This window comes from Pithys albifrons, chromosome 6 (genome assembly GCF_047495875.1).
Source record: "Pithys albifrons albifrons isolate INPA30051 chromosome 6, PitAlb_v1, whole genome shotgun sequence".
Classification (NCBI taxonomy): domain Eukaryota; kingdom Metazoa; phylum Chordata; class Aves; order Passeriformes; family Thamnophilidae; genus Pithys; species Pithys albifrons.
In genome coordinates, this window is record NC_092463.1 from 58,353,335 (window position 1) to 58,367,291 (window position 13,957).

Consider the following 13,957-nt stretch of genomic DNA (forward strand, 5'->3'; position numbering starts at 1 on the left):
CCCTAACAGTATGAGGAAGAAAAACATATGTACTATAGATTAGTGAAATGTGTACAGGAAGATCACAGTAGGACAGTGATCTAACATGTTCAAAAAGGGCTAGTTTGTGTCAGTTCAGCTTACAGCAAACATATCTCTAACAAAAGCTGAAGTTACTCAAAAGGGGCTGCAGCTGAGCAATGAAGGGAGAAATTACACAAGTGTGTCATCTACGCATGTCTGGGGCAACAGGTTGCTTCAAGAGTTCCACAGCACTCCTGCTTCCAATGTCCCATGGCTAATTCAATTCTTTTTACAGAGCCTCCTGACAAGGGTATATTTTACCTTCCAAATTACATTACAAATTAGAATCTCAAATTCACCTGACAGAAGAAAAATGTGTTCTGAGTCAAGATTCGTAGTGATGGAAAAACCCCCAAATATTCTAATTCACAGCTGTAATAAATGAGGATTTATTATGCTGTGAAATGAGGGTGCACGCTTCTCTGCACTTCTGAAAACAGTAGGAACACTTGTATTTTAAAAGCAAACACAGACTATTAAGGGTTTTGTTTCTACTGTACCACTCAGAAGCAGCTGTTAAAACGCTTTAATACCTCACAAAGCCTGGTCTCACTAACCGCATTCTCTGGAAAGGGACAAACATTAGAAAGGAATTGTCCTGGGGAAAAAAGCCCTCCTTCATGTATTTGCCTTTAAGTGGCTTCTGAAGAGGACACCTATAGTTGAGAAACTTCTAGCACTCATGCAGAGATGACCTGCGTGAAGAACAGGCTGCCTGATTAACTATTAACTACTCTCAATAGGATTAGATAATTAAAGACATTGATGACCATTAATTAGGAGGAGGGCACCTTAATTTGTCACTTGATAGGGCCCTTTCAATGATTTATAGGTTAGGGCTACTTGCAATTGTGAAGAGGAGGGGGCAGTGAAGAGAGAGAACCCTTAAGTTACCTTATCAAGTGGCCAGCTAAAAAGGGCAGAGGGTCAAATAAGGGCCAAAGTGGTCACTTAAGGGTGAAGTCCCAAACACCAAAGCAGTGCCAAGCCACATTGACCAGCATTTGGTGATGGAGTAAAAAATATGCTAATTTATTGGTGGCAATTCTCTCTTTTTATGGTTTCAAGCAGTTAAGACAAGTGGCCTGCTTAAGAGCTTTTCATTTGAAAAGAGATTAAACAAAATGGTTTGTCAGGATGCTTGGCTGTTTTATGTCTTTGTTACAAAAAAAAATTGCTCAGACTGTACCAATGACTATCACATCACCCCAAAAGCCATCCTCCATCTCTAAGCATTACTTGGTTAATAAATACATCAGCTCTAATTGCTTAATAGTGCTATGTTCATTTGCTCTTTAGCAAGATTAAAATGAAATACATCTTTTGTATTACTGCCTTCTATCAGGACTGTCTGCATAAAGGTCACAGAAAAAAGTTTAAATTTAGTAGGAAATTTACTTAAGGACATTAGTGTAAATGATACTGTGTTTAAAATGACATAAAAGAGCGAAAGGTGATTTCAGTAATGCAAAGAAAATGGTTTCTGAATACTGATAAGGACACTTATCCCTTATACCACACACAATTTTAGGCAACATTATACATTAAAATCCCTCTACTGGGGTAATAACGTGTAGCTACTTTCCCACCCACTAACACGAGTAAGAGCAAGTCATTAACATTTAATTAAATATGCTCCTGACATCCTTAGAAACATGTCACGCTTTGTTATTGAAGGTTGTGGCCTACTTTCTATGTACATTTTAAACCAAAATAAACTATTTATAACAGCCTGATTTAGTGCAGCAAATGAGACGTTTTTAATGAGAAGCCATATTACAGTATTTCATAAAACCGCTCCGAACAGCCAACCCAGAATGAAATGAATTTACAACATCTGATGCATATTTTATGTATTTCACAAAACGAAACATAAGAGATGGGATTAGCTCCACCTTTTGGGTTCTAAATAGCGAAACAACGTTTCTCTTACCTCAATGGTGAACAGCTTCCTTTTTAATCTGAACGCAAGGTCCTTCGTGTCTGACACATCACACATCAAGCTATTAAGCCGAGGAATCTGATGTACATGAACCAAACCTTGTGGAAAGAAAGAGTAAAGGAGGGGGAAAAAAATTAAGAAAACGCTGTCATCCAGATGCATAAATTAGAGTCTTACAGCAGAATTCTGTATATTTACACACACTCATCCTCCCCTTTTTAAGCTGGAGCTTACTACCAGGAGCAATGAAGCAAACGGTGCGATTATACTCAAGTAATCAAGCAGAATAAGATAAACAGAAATCCTTGTGCGAGGAAAACTAATTGCACTTTGGTACAGAAGTACAGATGTAAAGAGCGATCTTAATACTTGTCAAAACTACAGCCGGTTTGTGTGTGATTTTCTCTTGTATTTACAGTAAGCAAATATGGCTATCACCTTGCATGCTGCCCACGGCACCACTGAGTGATCTTTATTTTATTAAATGCACCAGTAAGCAGCCAGCAAAACAAGGCTTATGGGTTACTGATAACCACTGAAGCTCTAATGAGAACTACTTTGTTTTCTGCCCTGAAAACAACTGGAGTAAAGTTTCTGGAAAATCCTGGGTTAGACTCTGCTTTTTAATAAATTTTAACCCCTCTGCCATCCTAGGAGAAATATGTTTTCTTCCTGCAGTAGGCTTCTATAGCTGTTCAGATGTTTTTAACAGTACTAGGTGCACTGCAAGCTCTGCATTCTGTCAGCTGCAACTCAAGCTGATTTTTTCTGACAAGGACGCTGGATGGTTTTTGTGCAGCCTAATATAGTCTCTGAACAACCTAAGGGTGATTTTCTGCATCTGAAAACCAGGAAAATTCTACAGGGCTTCTCAATTACTGGCCTATATTTGCTATTCATAAAGCCACCCTCTAAACTGAAATACTGAACATTTAGAAAGGGTATCCTACTTGATAACAGCAGCTGTGGGAAAATCCCCAAATATTAAAACACTTATTTCAAATAAGGCAAGTATTTTTTCAGGCATTTATTTATTTATTTTAAAAGTATGTTTCCTAAAATTGAAGTATGCTAAAAAGCATAATTTTATGGGCACTAATTATAAAAATTCTTAATAATATTAGCAAATAATTTTTATAATTTGAAAGCTTCTATCCCTGACTCCAGTGCAGTGACTCAGAAGAATTATTTGTTAGAGTTTTGAGTAGAAAATCTAATTATTATATACAGGAACAGCAGGTACAACACAGGGTTGTTTATATACAGTATTCTAGAAATTTTATTTAAGAACCATCTATATAATTCTTTTGTTATTTAACTGGCTTTTCAAACATTTAAATTTGGAGGCAGCTTAATAAAATTATGAAAGATTCATTAAATAAGGCAAGAATGTAATCAAACTTCTCCTGAGTCATGTCAAAAACTTACATCATCTGTAGTAAATAAATTATCTTAAAATAAATTCTCAAGCAAAAATAATCCACGAAGCTAAAACTGTTAGAAATACCTCTAAATTTTAGGCTGTCAGATTAAGGTCGCATGAACCTCAGAAGCTGCACATATTGGCACATGATTTTTCTTAAATAGTACCAAAAATGATTTAGCATACAACTTTATAGGAAACCAGGAAATAACTGCTAGAACACACATTGTCTTAAAGGATCTCTTCAGCACTGAGAAAAGGAGTATCAAATTGACAGAATTATGTTAGCATAAACAAAGGCCGTATCCCGATTATACAGTTGGAAAAATAATTAGGCAAATTATTCCAGCTTTTGTTCACAGTTTCTTTTTTTCATTCACCTTTTTTCAGATAATGAAATGTGCATTATTTTCACAGCCAGAAAGATTTTTCTCTGATTTACTAATTACAGCCTGCATGCACAGAGTGGTGTCTCAACACCACCTTTGCTTCTTTTCCTACATATCCTGTATATTCTGCAGTGGAAAACACTGCCATACTCTCACATGTTTACAGCAGCTTTTGGATAAGCAGTTTACTTTCAGCTAAAGGTTTCCATGGAACTACAGTAGTATCACAATAATAATAGCTGTAATTTATGCACACTCCCAGCACTGCTCAGGATTAGCTAAAACTGTTATTCACTGCTTTGGCTATGCATAACTTCTAATATAATCTTTTAAAATTTAAACAGTTCTGCTGCAACAGCTAACAAAAAAATCTTTGGGAGACAGAATAAAAGATTAAACACCACTACACATTTTGAAGATGAAACACTTCAAAGGCTACATTACTTTTTATCAAAATCAGTTTCATATTTTACATGCCACACATATCCACATTCATTTCCTTAAATGCATAAGTGTTGTAATTTACAGCTGAAAACCCAGAACATTATTTTTAGATCTAGTTTATATAGCATACAATTTAGCAGTTTATTCACCTTAACTACAATATATGTTTTCCTGTGTTCTCTATTTAAAACTTGGCAGATCAAAAGTATTGATTTCATGGCAAGTTCAGCTCGCTGGTCAGATGATTGCCAAGCCTCCTGTGCCTGTGAATTCCCCAAAGCCTGCCTGGTGAGATGTACATCTGATTGAGCCATGCCTCAGTAATGCGGCTTGACAACATGCAAGGAGTTGCCATGTTTCCTTTGCAGCCTTAATGCACTCCACGGAAAATTCTCCTAACTCAAGACTGGGTAGGCAAGGAGAAACATTTAAGAGTTGTATTCTAAAATGAAATTGAATTCTACTTTATAGGAGATACCCAGTTGGAGGGGAAGCCACTAAGTGCCCTAGAAACACTCAGGGCAGACTTTTTGCATTGCTAAAGATGGAACTTACCGTGGTAATCCTTGTACAATGGATTGGTTTCTCTCTCAGAGCCAATAAATGATTCAAGACCGACTACCACATCTGACAAGTTTGTTACACGTTCCATAATTGCTTTATTCTGTAAGACATGGAAACAAAATACACATCCTATGTGATGAAAAAGGTAATTAATGTTCATAGAGGAAGCCTCGGTCTTCTCAATGACAAACTGTGGGGGAAAAATAGGTCATCAATACTTAGAAATTATATTAGAGGGCCTTTTTCTTTTTTAAAAGATCCCTTGAAATTTCTGTTTAAAGAAAACATACATTTGACAAGGAGAAACCATAAAAGGGCTAACTTAGCACTAAATTCGTATTTTCCCAAACCTCCATAATGGAAGCATTTGCTTATAGCAGTGATATTTACTAGCAATACGTTAATTGACATCCACTATGAGTCAGACACACAGTTTTTGTTTGTTTTCTGAAAACATTGCCTTTTCATATACTTAGGCATATCACCTCTAGTACTTTGAGCAAGCACAACCCAATTATTCATTTTGGTCATCAGTCGAACAACATGGAAAACTCCAGCAATTTCTCCAGCATTTTCCTTCTAAAAATACACATCTAAATCTTCAAGCAGCACTACCATTTCTCAATATATTTGTGATTTATGATGCCTTATTTCTTGTGCAACAATGTACTGTCATGTGCCTTAAATAAGCTGTTTTCTGCATAGTTTTCTTTCCTTAATTTTATACAGCAGAAAGTGACATTCAAAGGTCACAACAGAGATCTTCAGAGGTAAGTCAGAAAAAATGTTCTTAAACGCTTTGATGATGTCAGTATTTAATGAGAAAAAAAGAAAGAAAAAAATCTCTGCTAAAACCCCAAATATTTCTTTAATATAAAAATAAATATTTAATTTCTTAGGAATATTTAATATAAAAAGCAGCTATCTTAAAGCTGCCTGGACAGCTGGTATACCCTTGTTCTTGGTGGTTGTAGGTGCTACACTCATCATACCTTCAGGGGTATCAAGACTAATCACCTCAAAATACCCATTCTAAGTATGGGTAATTAGCTCTCTAGGACACAGTTTTGTATTTCTTTTAAAGTATTTTGTACATTTTACTCTTCTTTCATAAACTGTAGAACTGACAGTTATTCTGAAAGGTCGATGTAAATACTGGTAAACTGTTTGATAATAATTAGGAGCAGAGAGATGGAAACACTCTCAGATATGCTGGAATAGTCCATGCATTGTTCTGACATTCAGGTTTATTAAATGGTGATCAGTACACTAATTGCTTTCCTGAACCCACATTTCCATGTCCATGTATTTTCTAGCCACAGTGAAGCTTACAAAGCAGACATGAAAGGCGAAAATTTCCCACTCCCATCAAAGAATAAACTGAATTCACTTTTCTGCCCACTACATGAAGTTGTGGCCTGTCCTGCACAGACCAATCTGCTCAGGTTCCAAGGCCTAATTCCACCGATCCCATGGCACCTTCACACCCCCTCCCTTCCCCACCTTATGGGCCAGATGGTATCAAATCCTGGGGAGGGGTCTCTTTTCAAAGCTGCTACTTGTGCACAGGCCAAAACCATCTATCCCTGTGGATTCAGGGAACTTCCATTTTACCTACAAAGTCTAACGCTGAATAATGATAAACTAGAGTTACACTACAGAATTTCCTTTCTCAGGAGTAACTTAAGTTATCTGAGGGAAAAGAACACTGCCTACACATCAATCCCTAGACTTTGTTATTGTATCTGCCCCTGAAATATTAAAGCTGACTTGCAAATTATTTCCTCTCCTAGGAAGAGAGAGACAATGCATTACATTTTAATGGAAACTTTTGGTCACATTATTCTACAGAGGCAATCACATAAAGATGGTATAAATATAAATCTGAAGTAGTCAGTGACCTCTATAAATCCATGGACCAGAAATGAACGTATTTTGCCAGTTCTTCAGCAGGCTGCTGGATGTTATTTGTACAAGCAGGAAAGGCAAAACTGTTATCAAATAAATAAACACTGATGATTCCTGGAAACTAAGCTGAACTATTGACAAAGAAAAAATATTCCACTATTTGAAAAAAGCATTTGCTGTCCATTAATGTTTTGCCGTACATTAAATGTTTTCGATAACATTTTTTTTGCTGGTTTTGATAACAATGGGTTACAAAAACTGTGGGTAGAAAGATGCTCAACCATCAGCAATGTATCCTCATCACTGACAGAAATGCAAATCATAAGAATATTATCTTCCCTCTTTGGTTTGAATTCTGGAAAGATTAAAGTGAGGGACAGCAGTTCAATATCTTCCTCTGAAAGGGTTTGCTTTCTTAAACTGTACTCTCTTTGCTTTCTTAAATTGTACTCTCTTTGCCCATGTTGGTTTTGTTTTTGTTTTTAAAGTGTGTCAAAATATTCCCCTGGCTTAATGCAGTGTATCTTGGGAAATACTTTGCACAGTGAATCGCCACACCAAAGAGACATTTGCTTATGTGGCATTGTTGCCATAGATCAGTATCTATCATGTATTTTCTAGTTTGCAGCGTTCAGCACATTAATGTCCAATCAAAGCTGACGTCAGCACACAGATAGTTGTGATGTATGGCACACTGACATAAACACACAAATCATGTTGCCCCATCTGGGCTTGAAAATTTAACAGAGCTCCAGATCTTCCTCCAGCCCCATACAAATCTACCTCCTGCTTCTGGCATAAACTTGGCAGCTCTGGAGGTGAGCCAGGACATGGTTAGGAGGGAAGCCAGGAATGGTGAGATTCAGGGAAAGAGTTTGTTGGCAGCTAGAAGAGGTATTGTTTTAAATTATACAAAAAATGAAAAAAAACCCCAACTCATCCCAGTCTTGGAAAGTTTTCAGTCTTGCTAGATGTACTGCAGTTTTTCTAAATTAGTTAGTTCAGCCAAAATATAATTATTCTAACAACATGGTAGCAACCCTATTGTGCAGGCTGGGCTGGGCATCCATTCTATATCTTACTTTGTGCTACTGTTTTAGACAGACGTTTTCTTTTAAGTGCAAACTTGCAATATTTGGGTTCAACCAAAGTGTACTTTCAAAACATGTCAAGAAAATGATAAGGATATGTACATGGGAACTATACATACATTTAAGCAGCTTTTGGGAAGGGGAATTATGGAAAAAAAAAGCTTTGTCCTACTAATTCCTTTTCAGAATGCACATGGCTTTGAGTATAAAAATACTTACTTACTAATAAAACAGATCAAAATGTCTCATCTTCTGTGTGTGAGTATAAAGCACAGTGTTCCCCCAACACAAATACATGCACAGCCTGTATGCTGAAACTTACACACTGAAATTAATATTGTGTGTTTCTACTGGATGGAGTTCTTAATGTACCACAATTTTATCATTACTTCTATTAATCAAGTCAATCTTGGTTCATCTGGATTCCCTATTAGGAAAAAAATCCGTCTTTTCTACTCTGCTCTAATTTCTAGTTCTCCTCTGATTTGCTGTCAAAATTTTTCTAACACCCAAAGACATGTCCTCTCACTCTGTCAGTTTCTACAGAAATTAGAAAAACACACAAAATTTGGGTAATAAAAAGATCAAAGTCTCAATTCTTGCACTGCATAAGTAAAGAAAAACCAAGGAATGGAAATTTTTCTTAGAACAGCCTCAACTTTTCTACACAGTACATACAAACAACTTCAAAATTTAAAAGGAAAATTACACACATGTTAAAGATCTGCAATGAATCCAGCTAGCATATATAAATACATTAATATAAATGTATTTAATGATAAATAATAAATACTAGCATATAGAAATATATTAAGTTCTTGTATTACAAGGGGTTTTTGCATGTATTTGCATGTGTATTCTGATCAACACATTAACATAATTTTGATACTGGCTTATATACTGCATTGAAAATGAGGGATTTTATGACCATGTCTCCTTTCAGACACATTAGGCCTGTATTTTGGTAGAGGGCTATATTGAACTTTTATACCTTTACATTCTGGCAATATAATCCCATCACTGTTTTTATTTTAAAACATTTAATTAAGAGTTAATACATTGAATTGTACATGAGTTTCATTACCTGAAACACTGCTTGGAAATAGTGTTGGGACAAACTCCAGTTTGAACAGTAAGCTCCCTACATTCTCTATGACAGCACAATATTTAAAGACCAATTCAGATACTTTTCCCAAAATTGTATTTGGAGGTGGAAAATTTGTGCTGTTACCAACAAGTGAATCCAGAAATCCTGACACTACATTTGAAAGAAAGTCTCAGCAAGAAAAAGCAGGAAGTTCTAAGTAATGGGAACCTTATGAACGTAAAGTAAAATTTTGGGGTGTGATTTTTCAAGAAAAGCTCAAAAATTGGTTGTATTTTTTTTAAAGTCTGCTTCATTCTGCCACAAAGCTGAAGTAAACTTAGTACCATAATACAGACAGCCACACTGGACTATAATGAAACAGTGGCTGGACACTTGATAGATGAAATAATTATTGATATTTTTTGAGAGATTATCACACAGTGATGTGGCAATGACTTCCCAATATACAAATATTTACCACTTGTCATTACTACTTAATCTCCCAAGGGTTTTATGTTGAAGAGATAAATTATTAAGAAACATGGCTTAAATATTTATCACCATTTGTTAATAATTACTGCTCAGAAAAACCCAGAATTACCCATAAATTTTGTTTTGGTAAAAGATGTTAGGTATTAGGTCTTTTTACTAGTTTTATAGAAAGATACAGTTTGTGCACTTTTTGATATTTCAGATGTCTCAAAAATAAAAGATTAATAACTGCTCTGACAACAAGTGTTAATCAATAATTAATAAACACTTTATAAAATTCTATACATCTTTCTAAACCCAAGATGATAAGCACTGTTTACAGTGTTTGAACACCGCAAATCTACTCACTGAACACTGAATTTGGCTCTAAAACGAATGTACACTGGAGTATAAGACAACCAACAGTGCATTAACAAATGTCTGAAGATCACAAGGAAACTGAATACAAGTGTGATGCCTGCTGGAAAACAGATATCCTAGAAATAGAGGATTTTCTACAAACTACAATGTCTTTAGTGATGAGAAATCTGCATTTAGGGATTCTGACTAATTAGGCATTATCTTTTACCTTTGTAGTACCCTCCTGACTACAACAGAACTTTGGTATCCCCTTGTATGGTTGAAACCACAGAAGCACTGATTTGGGGTGACTGTATGTAACTGTACTACATTAGCTAATTTCAAGCATTAAATAGTATCTTTGAATAATTTTACACAAGTTACAGAAGCAAAGAAAGGACATGTAACAAAGACAAGAGCAGGCAATTAGATGGAATGTATTTGTAAAAAAGGGAAGAGAGTAACAAGGCATCTGTTGGTCAATATGTTACACAACACATTAATTCCAGATTTTGGTTGTTCTCTTAAAGTTGCTTTTAATAACGTTTGTCCTGATAGTTGTCTGTGGGAGCTCTGCAATGCTTTTGCATATTATAATATAAACATTAGATGAAGGTGGATGACACCCTCATAATCTTTATTAATCTTCATAAATTTTCAGGAAGAGTAATCAGCTGGGAAATAAAAGCTAAAAATAAAATCTTTGGATCTTCACTGAAATGCACTTGTGTATTACTTAAGCTATGGAAAGCCAGCAAACTGTGGCATCTTACAAAATAAAAAGTATTCCTATTTTGCCATTGAAGGGAAGACCTAAAGGCCAACAACCAAAGGAAAGATGACTAAATACAGACAAATTAGGCAAGACAAACAGTTGCTGCGGTGGCCCACAAAAAATGAACAAGGTCAAGTAGTTTGAATCAAACTTTCCATCTGTTGATGTCCAAATGCTTCACAAAAGACAGGCAAGTGCTGCATTTCTCCCTCACAAGTCAGTAACAAGCACAAAGGTGCCATGTGAGGTGTCCAAAGCCAAAAGCCACTCAACAGCGCGCTGGGACACCAACTCAGCCTTTTGTTGTAGGCCTGTCTACCCCTCTCTATTTGAGACCTGAGGTTGGAGGCTGCATCTCTGGCTTTGGGGTGTCAGGAAAACATTTGGTGGTGCCATGAAGGTGATGTGGGAGTGGAAGCCCAGAAAGCTGGGTGCTCAAAATCCTGTAATTATCTGGCTGAAGGAGGTGACAGATGTACAGCGTGTTAGAGGGTGACACTTCTTGAGCTGAATCCCTGCTCTGTGCTTTTCTCCTCTGTTTCCTCAGCATTCAGTAGCTGAAAGAACTGGCTGCAGGTGATGGGTCTGGGGTGTGGGGCTCTTGCATGAGCCCTGCTGAACTCAGGAAATGAAATAACCCTGGTCATCCCTTCTCCAGTGAAGTGCTTGGGAAAAAATCAGTACAAGATCTCGGCTGAGATGAGCCCAGCACCTCCCCTGAGCACCGCCTGGTTCTTACTAATGAGATTGTGGCACTGTTATAAAAGCACATATATGGACATCTGTACGCTATTACTTATCTTTAATTGTTACAAAATAGAACTGACCATTTGAGCAGATTTCTCTAGAAAATGAAACACATAAAATGTGTCATGCTACAAGATGGTCAGAGTGCAGCATAAAATACAGATGTAGTATGAAAGACTGAGAGTCATATTACAAAACAGGCATAACAAAACTGCTGAAATTATGTATTTGAGATGAACTGGTTTAAGTGAAATCCCATTACTCCACTGCGAATTAGTCATAATAAGAAAAAGGTTCAGGAGTCCGTTTTGTTGCCATTTTGCCTGAAAAAAAAAGTGTCATTGCTTGTTGCTTTCCAATTCAGAAAGACAAACTCTTGCTGCAACTTTAATTTGTTAAACAGTGATTCACATTTTATTCAAAGGTGACCAAAAGAACCTCCAGTATTATTTCAATTACTAGTATTAAAAGGAACATCTAACTCATGTTGGCAATCAAGTGGCAAGATGCTGAAATATAAAATCATTTAAGAAACTAATCCCTTATCCAGTATAAAATTATAGGCTGTCATCAGGAGCAGGCTGGCAAAGCTTGGTCCAGATGGGAAACTGGCTGGGCAATAAGAAGAGGTAGGGTGGAAATGATGGGTAGGCTGGAAACGATGGGAACCTGAGGAAAGACATGACTGCTCCCTCTGCTGGCAAGGTCCTCACCTGCTTTAATTTTTAACTAATGAGTAGGCATTTCTTTAATTATTTAGAAACTAGCCGATAAATAATGCAGAATGTTCCTTCCTCAGTCTGTTGCTGTGTGTTTGCACATTTTTGAACTTATGGTGCCCTATTTCACTAGAATAATTTGCCACAGAATTAAGGCTCAGATGGATATCTAATAGTAGTTACTGGCTTTATATTTTAATTGTTCATAAAATCAAAAACAAGGTTATGCTATTTAATCATCAAAATATTATATTCTACAATGGATACTAATTTCATATTTAATTTACACGCTTCATAATATTACAAAGAATTGTTCATAATTTCTTCCTGATAACAAGAACCCCTTTATGCACCAGTAAGATACTATAAATTTAAATATTCTGCAACATAAACATAGTAAATGCCATGTCATACCAAAAAAATACCATTCTTCCATAAGTAAAATTCATGATCAATGAATTCAGCGATAATGTTTGCATTAAAACTTCATTAAAAGACCAAGATAAGCCATTCATTACTTGATTTGTGGTATAAATTAATAGCTGCAGTAAGAACATTTAGAAAAAATCTGTTCTAAGATTTTGGCCTACAACCAGAAGCTCCCAGAACAGGAGGGATCAGCTTTTTTTGCCCACTGTTCTCATCTGAATCCTGGCTGCAAAGCTACTCCAGCTCCCAGCTTTCCAGAAGGCTCCATCCCAGGAATCCTCGCCTGCCATTTGGTTTGCTGATTTTAATCTCACAGGACTTTCTTACAGTGGCTCCACTATGCTGAACTGGCACTTGCTCCTAGAAGTGAGTTATTATTAAACTTGTAGGTCAATTGTGGCACTAACAACTCTTTGGAAGCTTTCAGCCACGGTGTACAATTTGCTGGTCTAATTAAATATTAATTCTAAGTGTTACATTCTGTGGCTAAGAGCTTTTATTTTCCATCATCAGGCTGGAAGAGAAAGAGGTTACAAGGCTAATTTAATCTTTTTTTTTTTTTTTTTTTTTTTTTACCCCCAGCATTAAAGCTTAACTACACAGGCACAAAAACATCATTAAAGATGCAGTATTCCTTTTTATTATGATTATATTGTAATTAATAGAAAAGTTCTAAACAAAAAGAGGTAAAATCGGAATCTGAAATTTCAGGGTTTTTAAACAACACCAGAAGTTCACATAAAAATGTTCCTAAATACACAGAGCACAGAAACTCAATATTTAGCCCTGTGAAAATCATTTAAGATGGGAAATACATATGCAAGAATTTAATTATAATTTCACACAAAACTGTGGTTCTTTGTTCTGAAATACAACATATAAAACATACAAACCCTATATTCAACACTAGATTACAGGCCCTTTTTTTCTTTCAGAACCTGTACTTCTACTTAAGCAAGAAAAAAAAAGGTATTGCTTCAGAAAAACAATTACTTCCATTTTCTAAAAGAATTACTTGCTTAAAGCAGATAACTACTTTGTCCTGTATTATTTAAAGTCAATCTTCTAATCTTCACTTATCAGTGTCCAAATGGGCTCAATACATGAGGCTCTTCCCTTCTGCTTCCATAACAGTTGTGTCCATGTCTGGACACTGGGCATTATATTAACTACTTAGTCCAGTAGCCAAAAGATTCCATATGCTTGAACAGATGACTATCTCCATACTGTGATGGGATATTTAACTGTTTAGGTCTAATACTGTAGTTAAAGACTTAGTGCTAAATCTTACCTATTTTTTTAAAGTTTTTATAGGCATATGTTCAGTTTATACACCTAAAATGTAAAATAATATTGCAATTTTCCATATACTCATGCCCTTCTAAAGTTTAACATAGTACATTTGGGAAAAGTGATTTTGTTTTTTATTAAAGAAAGTGTGTTGATGAGATGGTGATAAGGATATGTATGGAGCATCCTTCTAAAAAGTAAAATTTATTAAAATGAGAAGGCTGTTTTAGTACTGTGACTTTAACATACAATGTG

The 13,957-nt window shown here is 35.9% G+C and overlaps 1 protein-coding gene across 1 annotated transcript in view; it reads right to left on the reverse strand.

The window, feature by feature from the left end:
* ELP4 (elongator acetyltransferase complex subunit 4) overlaps positions 1 to 13,957 on the reverse strand; it is a 139,469-nt gene that overhangs the window by 73,891 nt on the left and 51,621 nt on the right. The window contains exons 8-9 of the mRNA XM_071559065.1: positions 4,817 to 4,925; positions 1,997 to 2,103 (exon numbers count right to left, since the gene is read on the reverse strand). Coding sequence (XP_071415166.1) covers positions 1,997 to 2,103; positions 4,817 to 4,925 — 216 coding nt within the window. The remainder of the gene's footprint in view (positions 1 to 1,996; positions 2,104 to 4,816; positions 4,926 to 13,957) is intronic.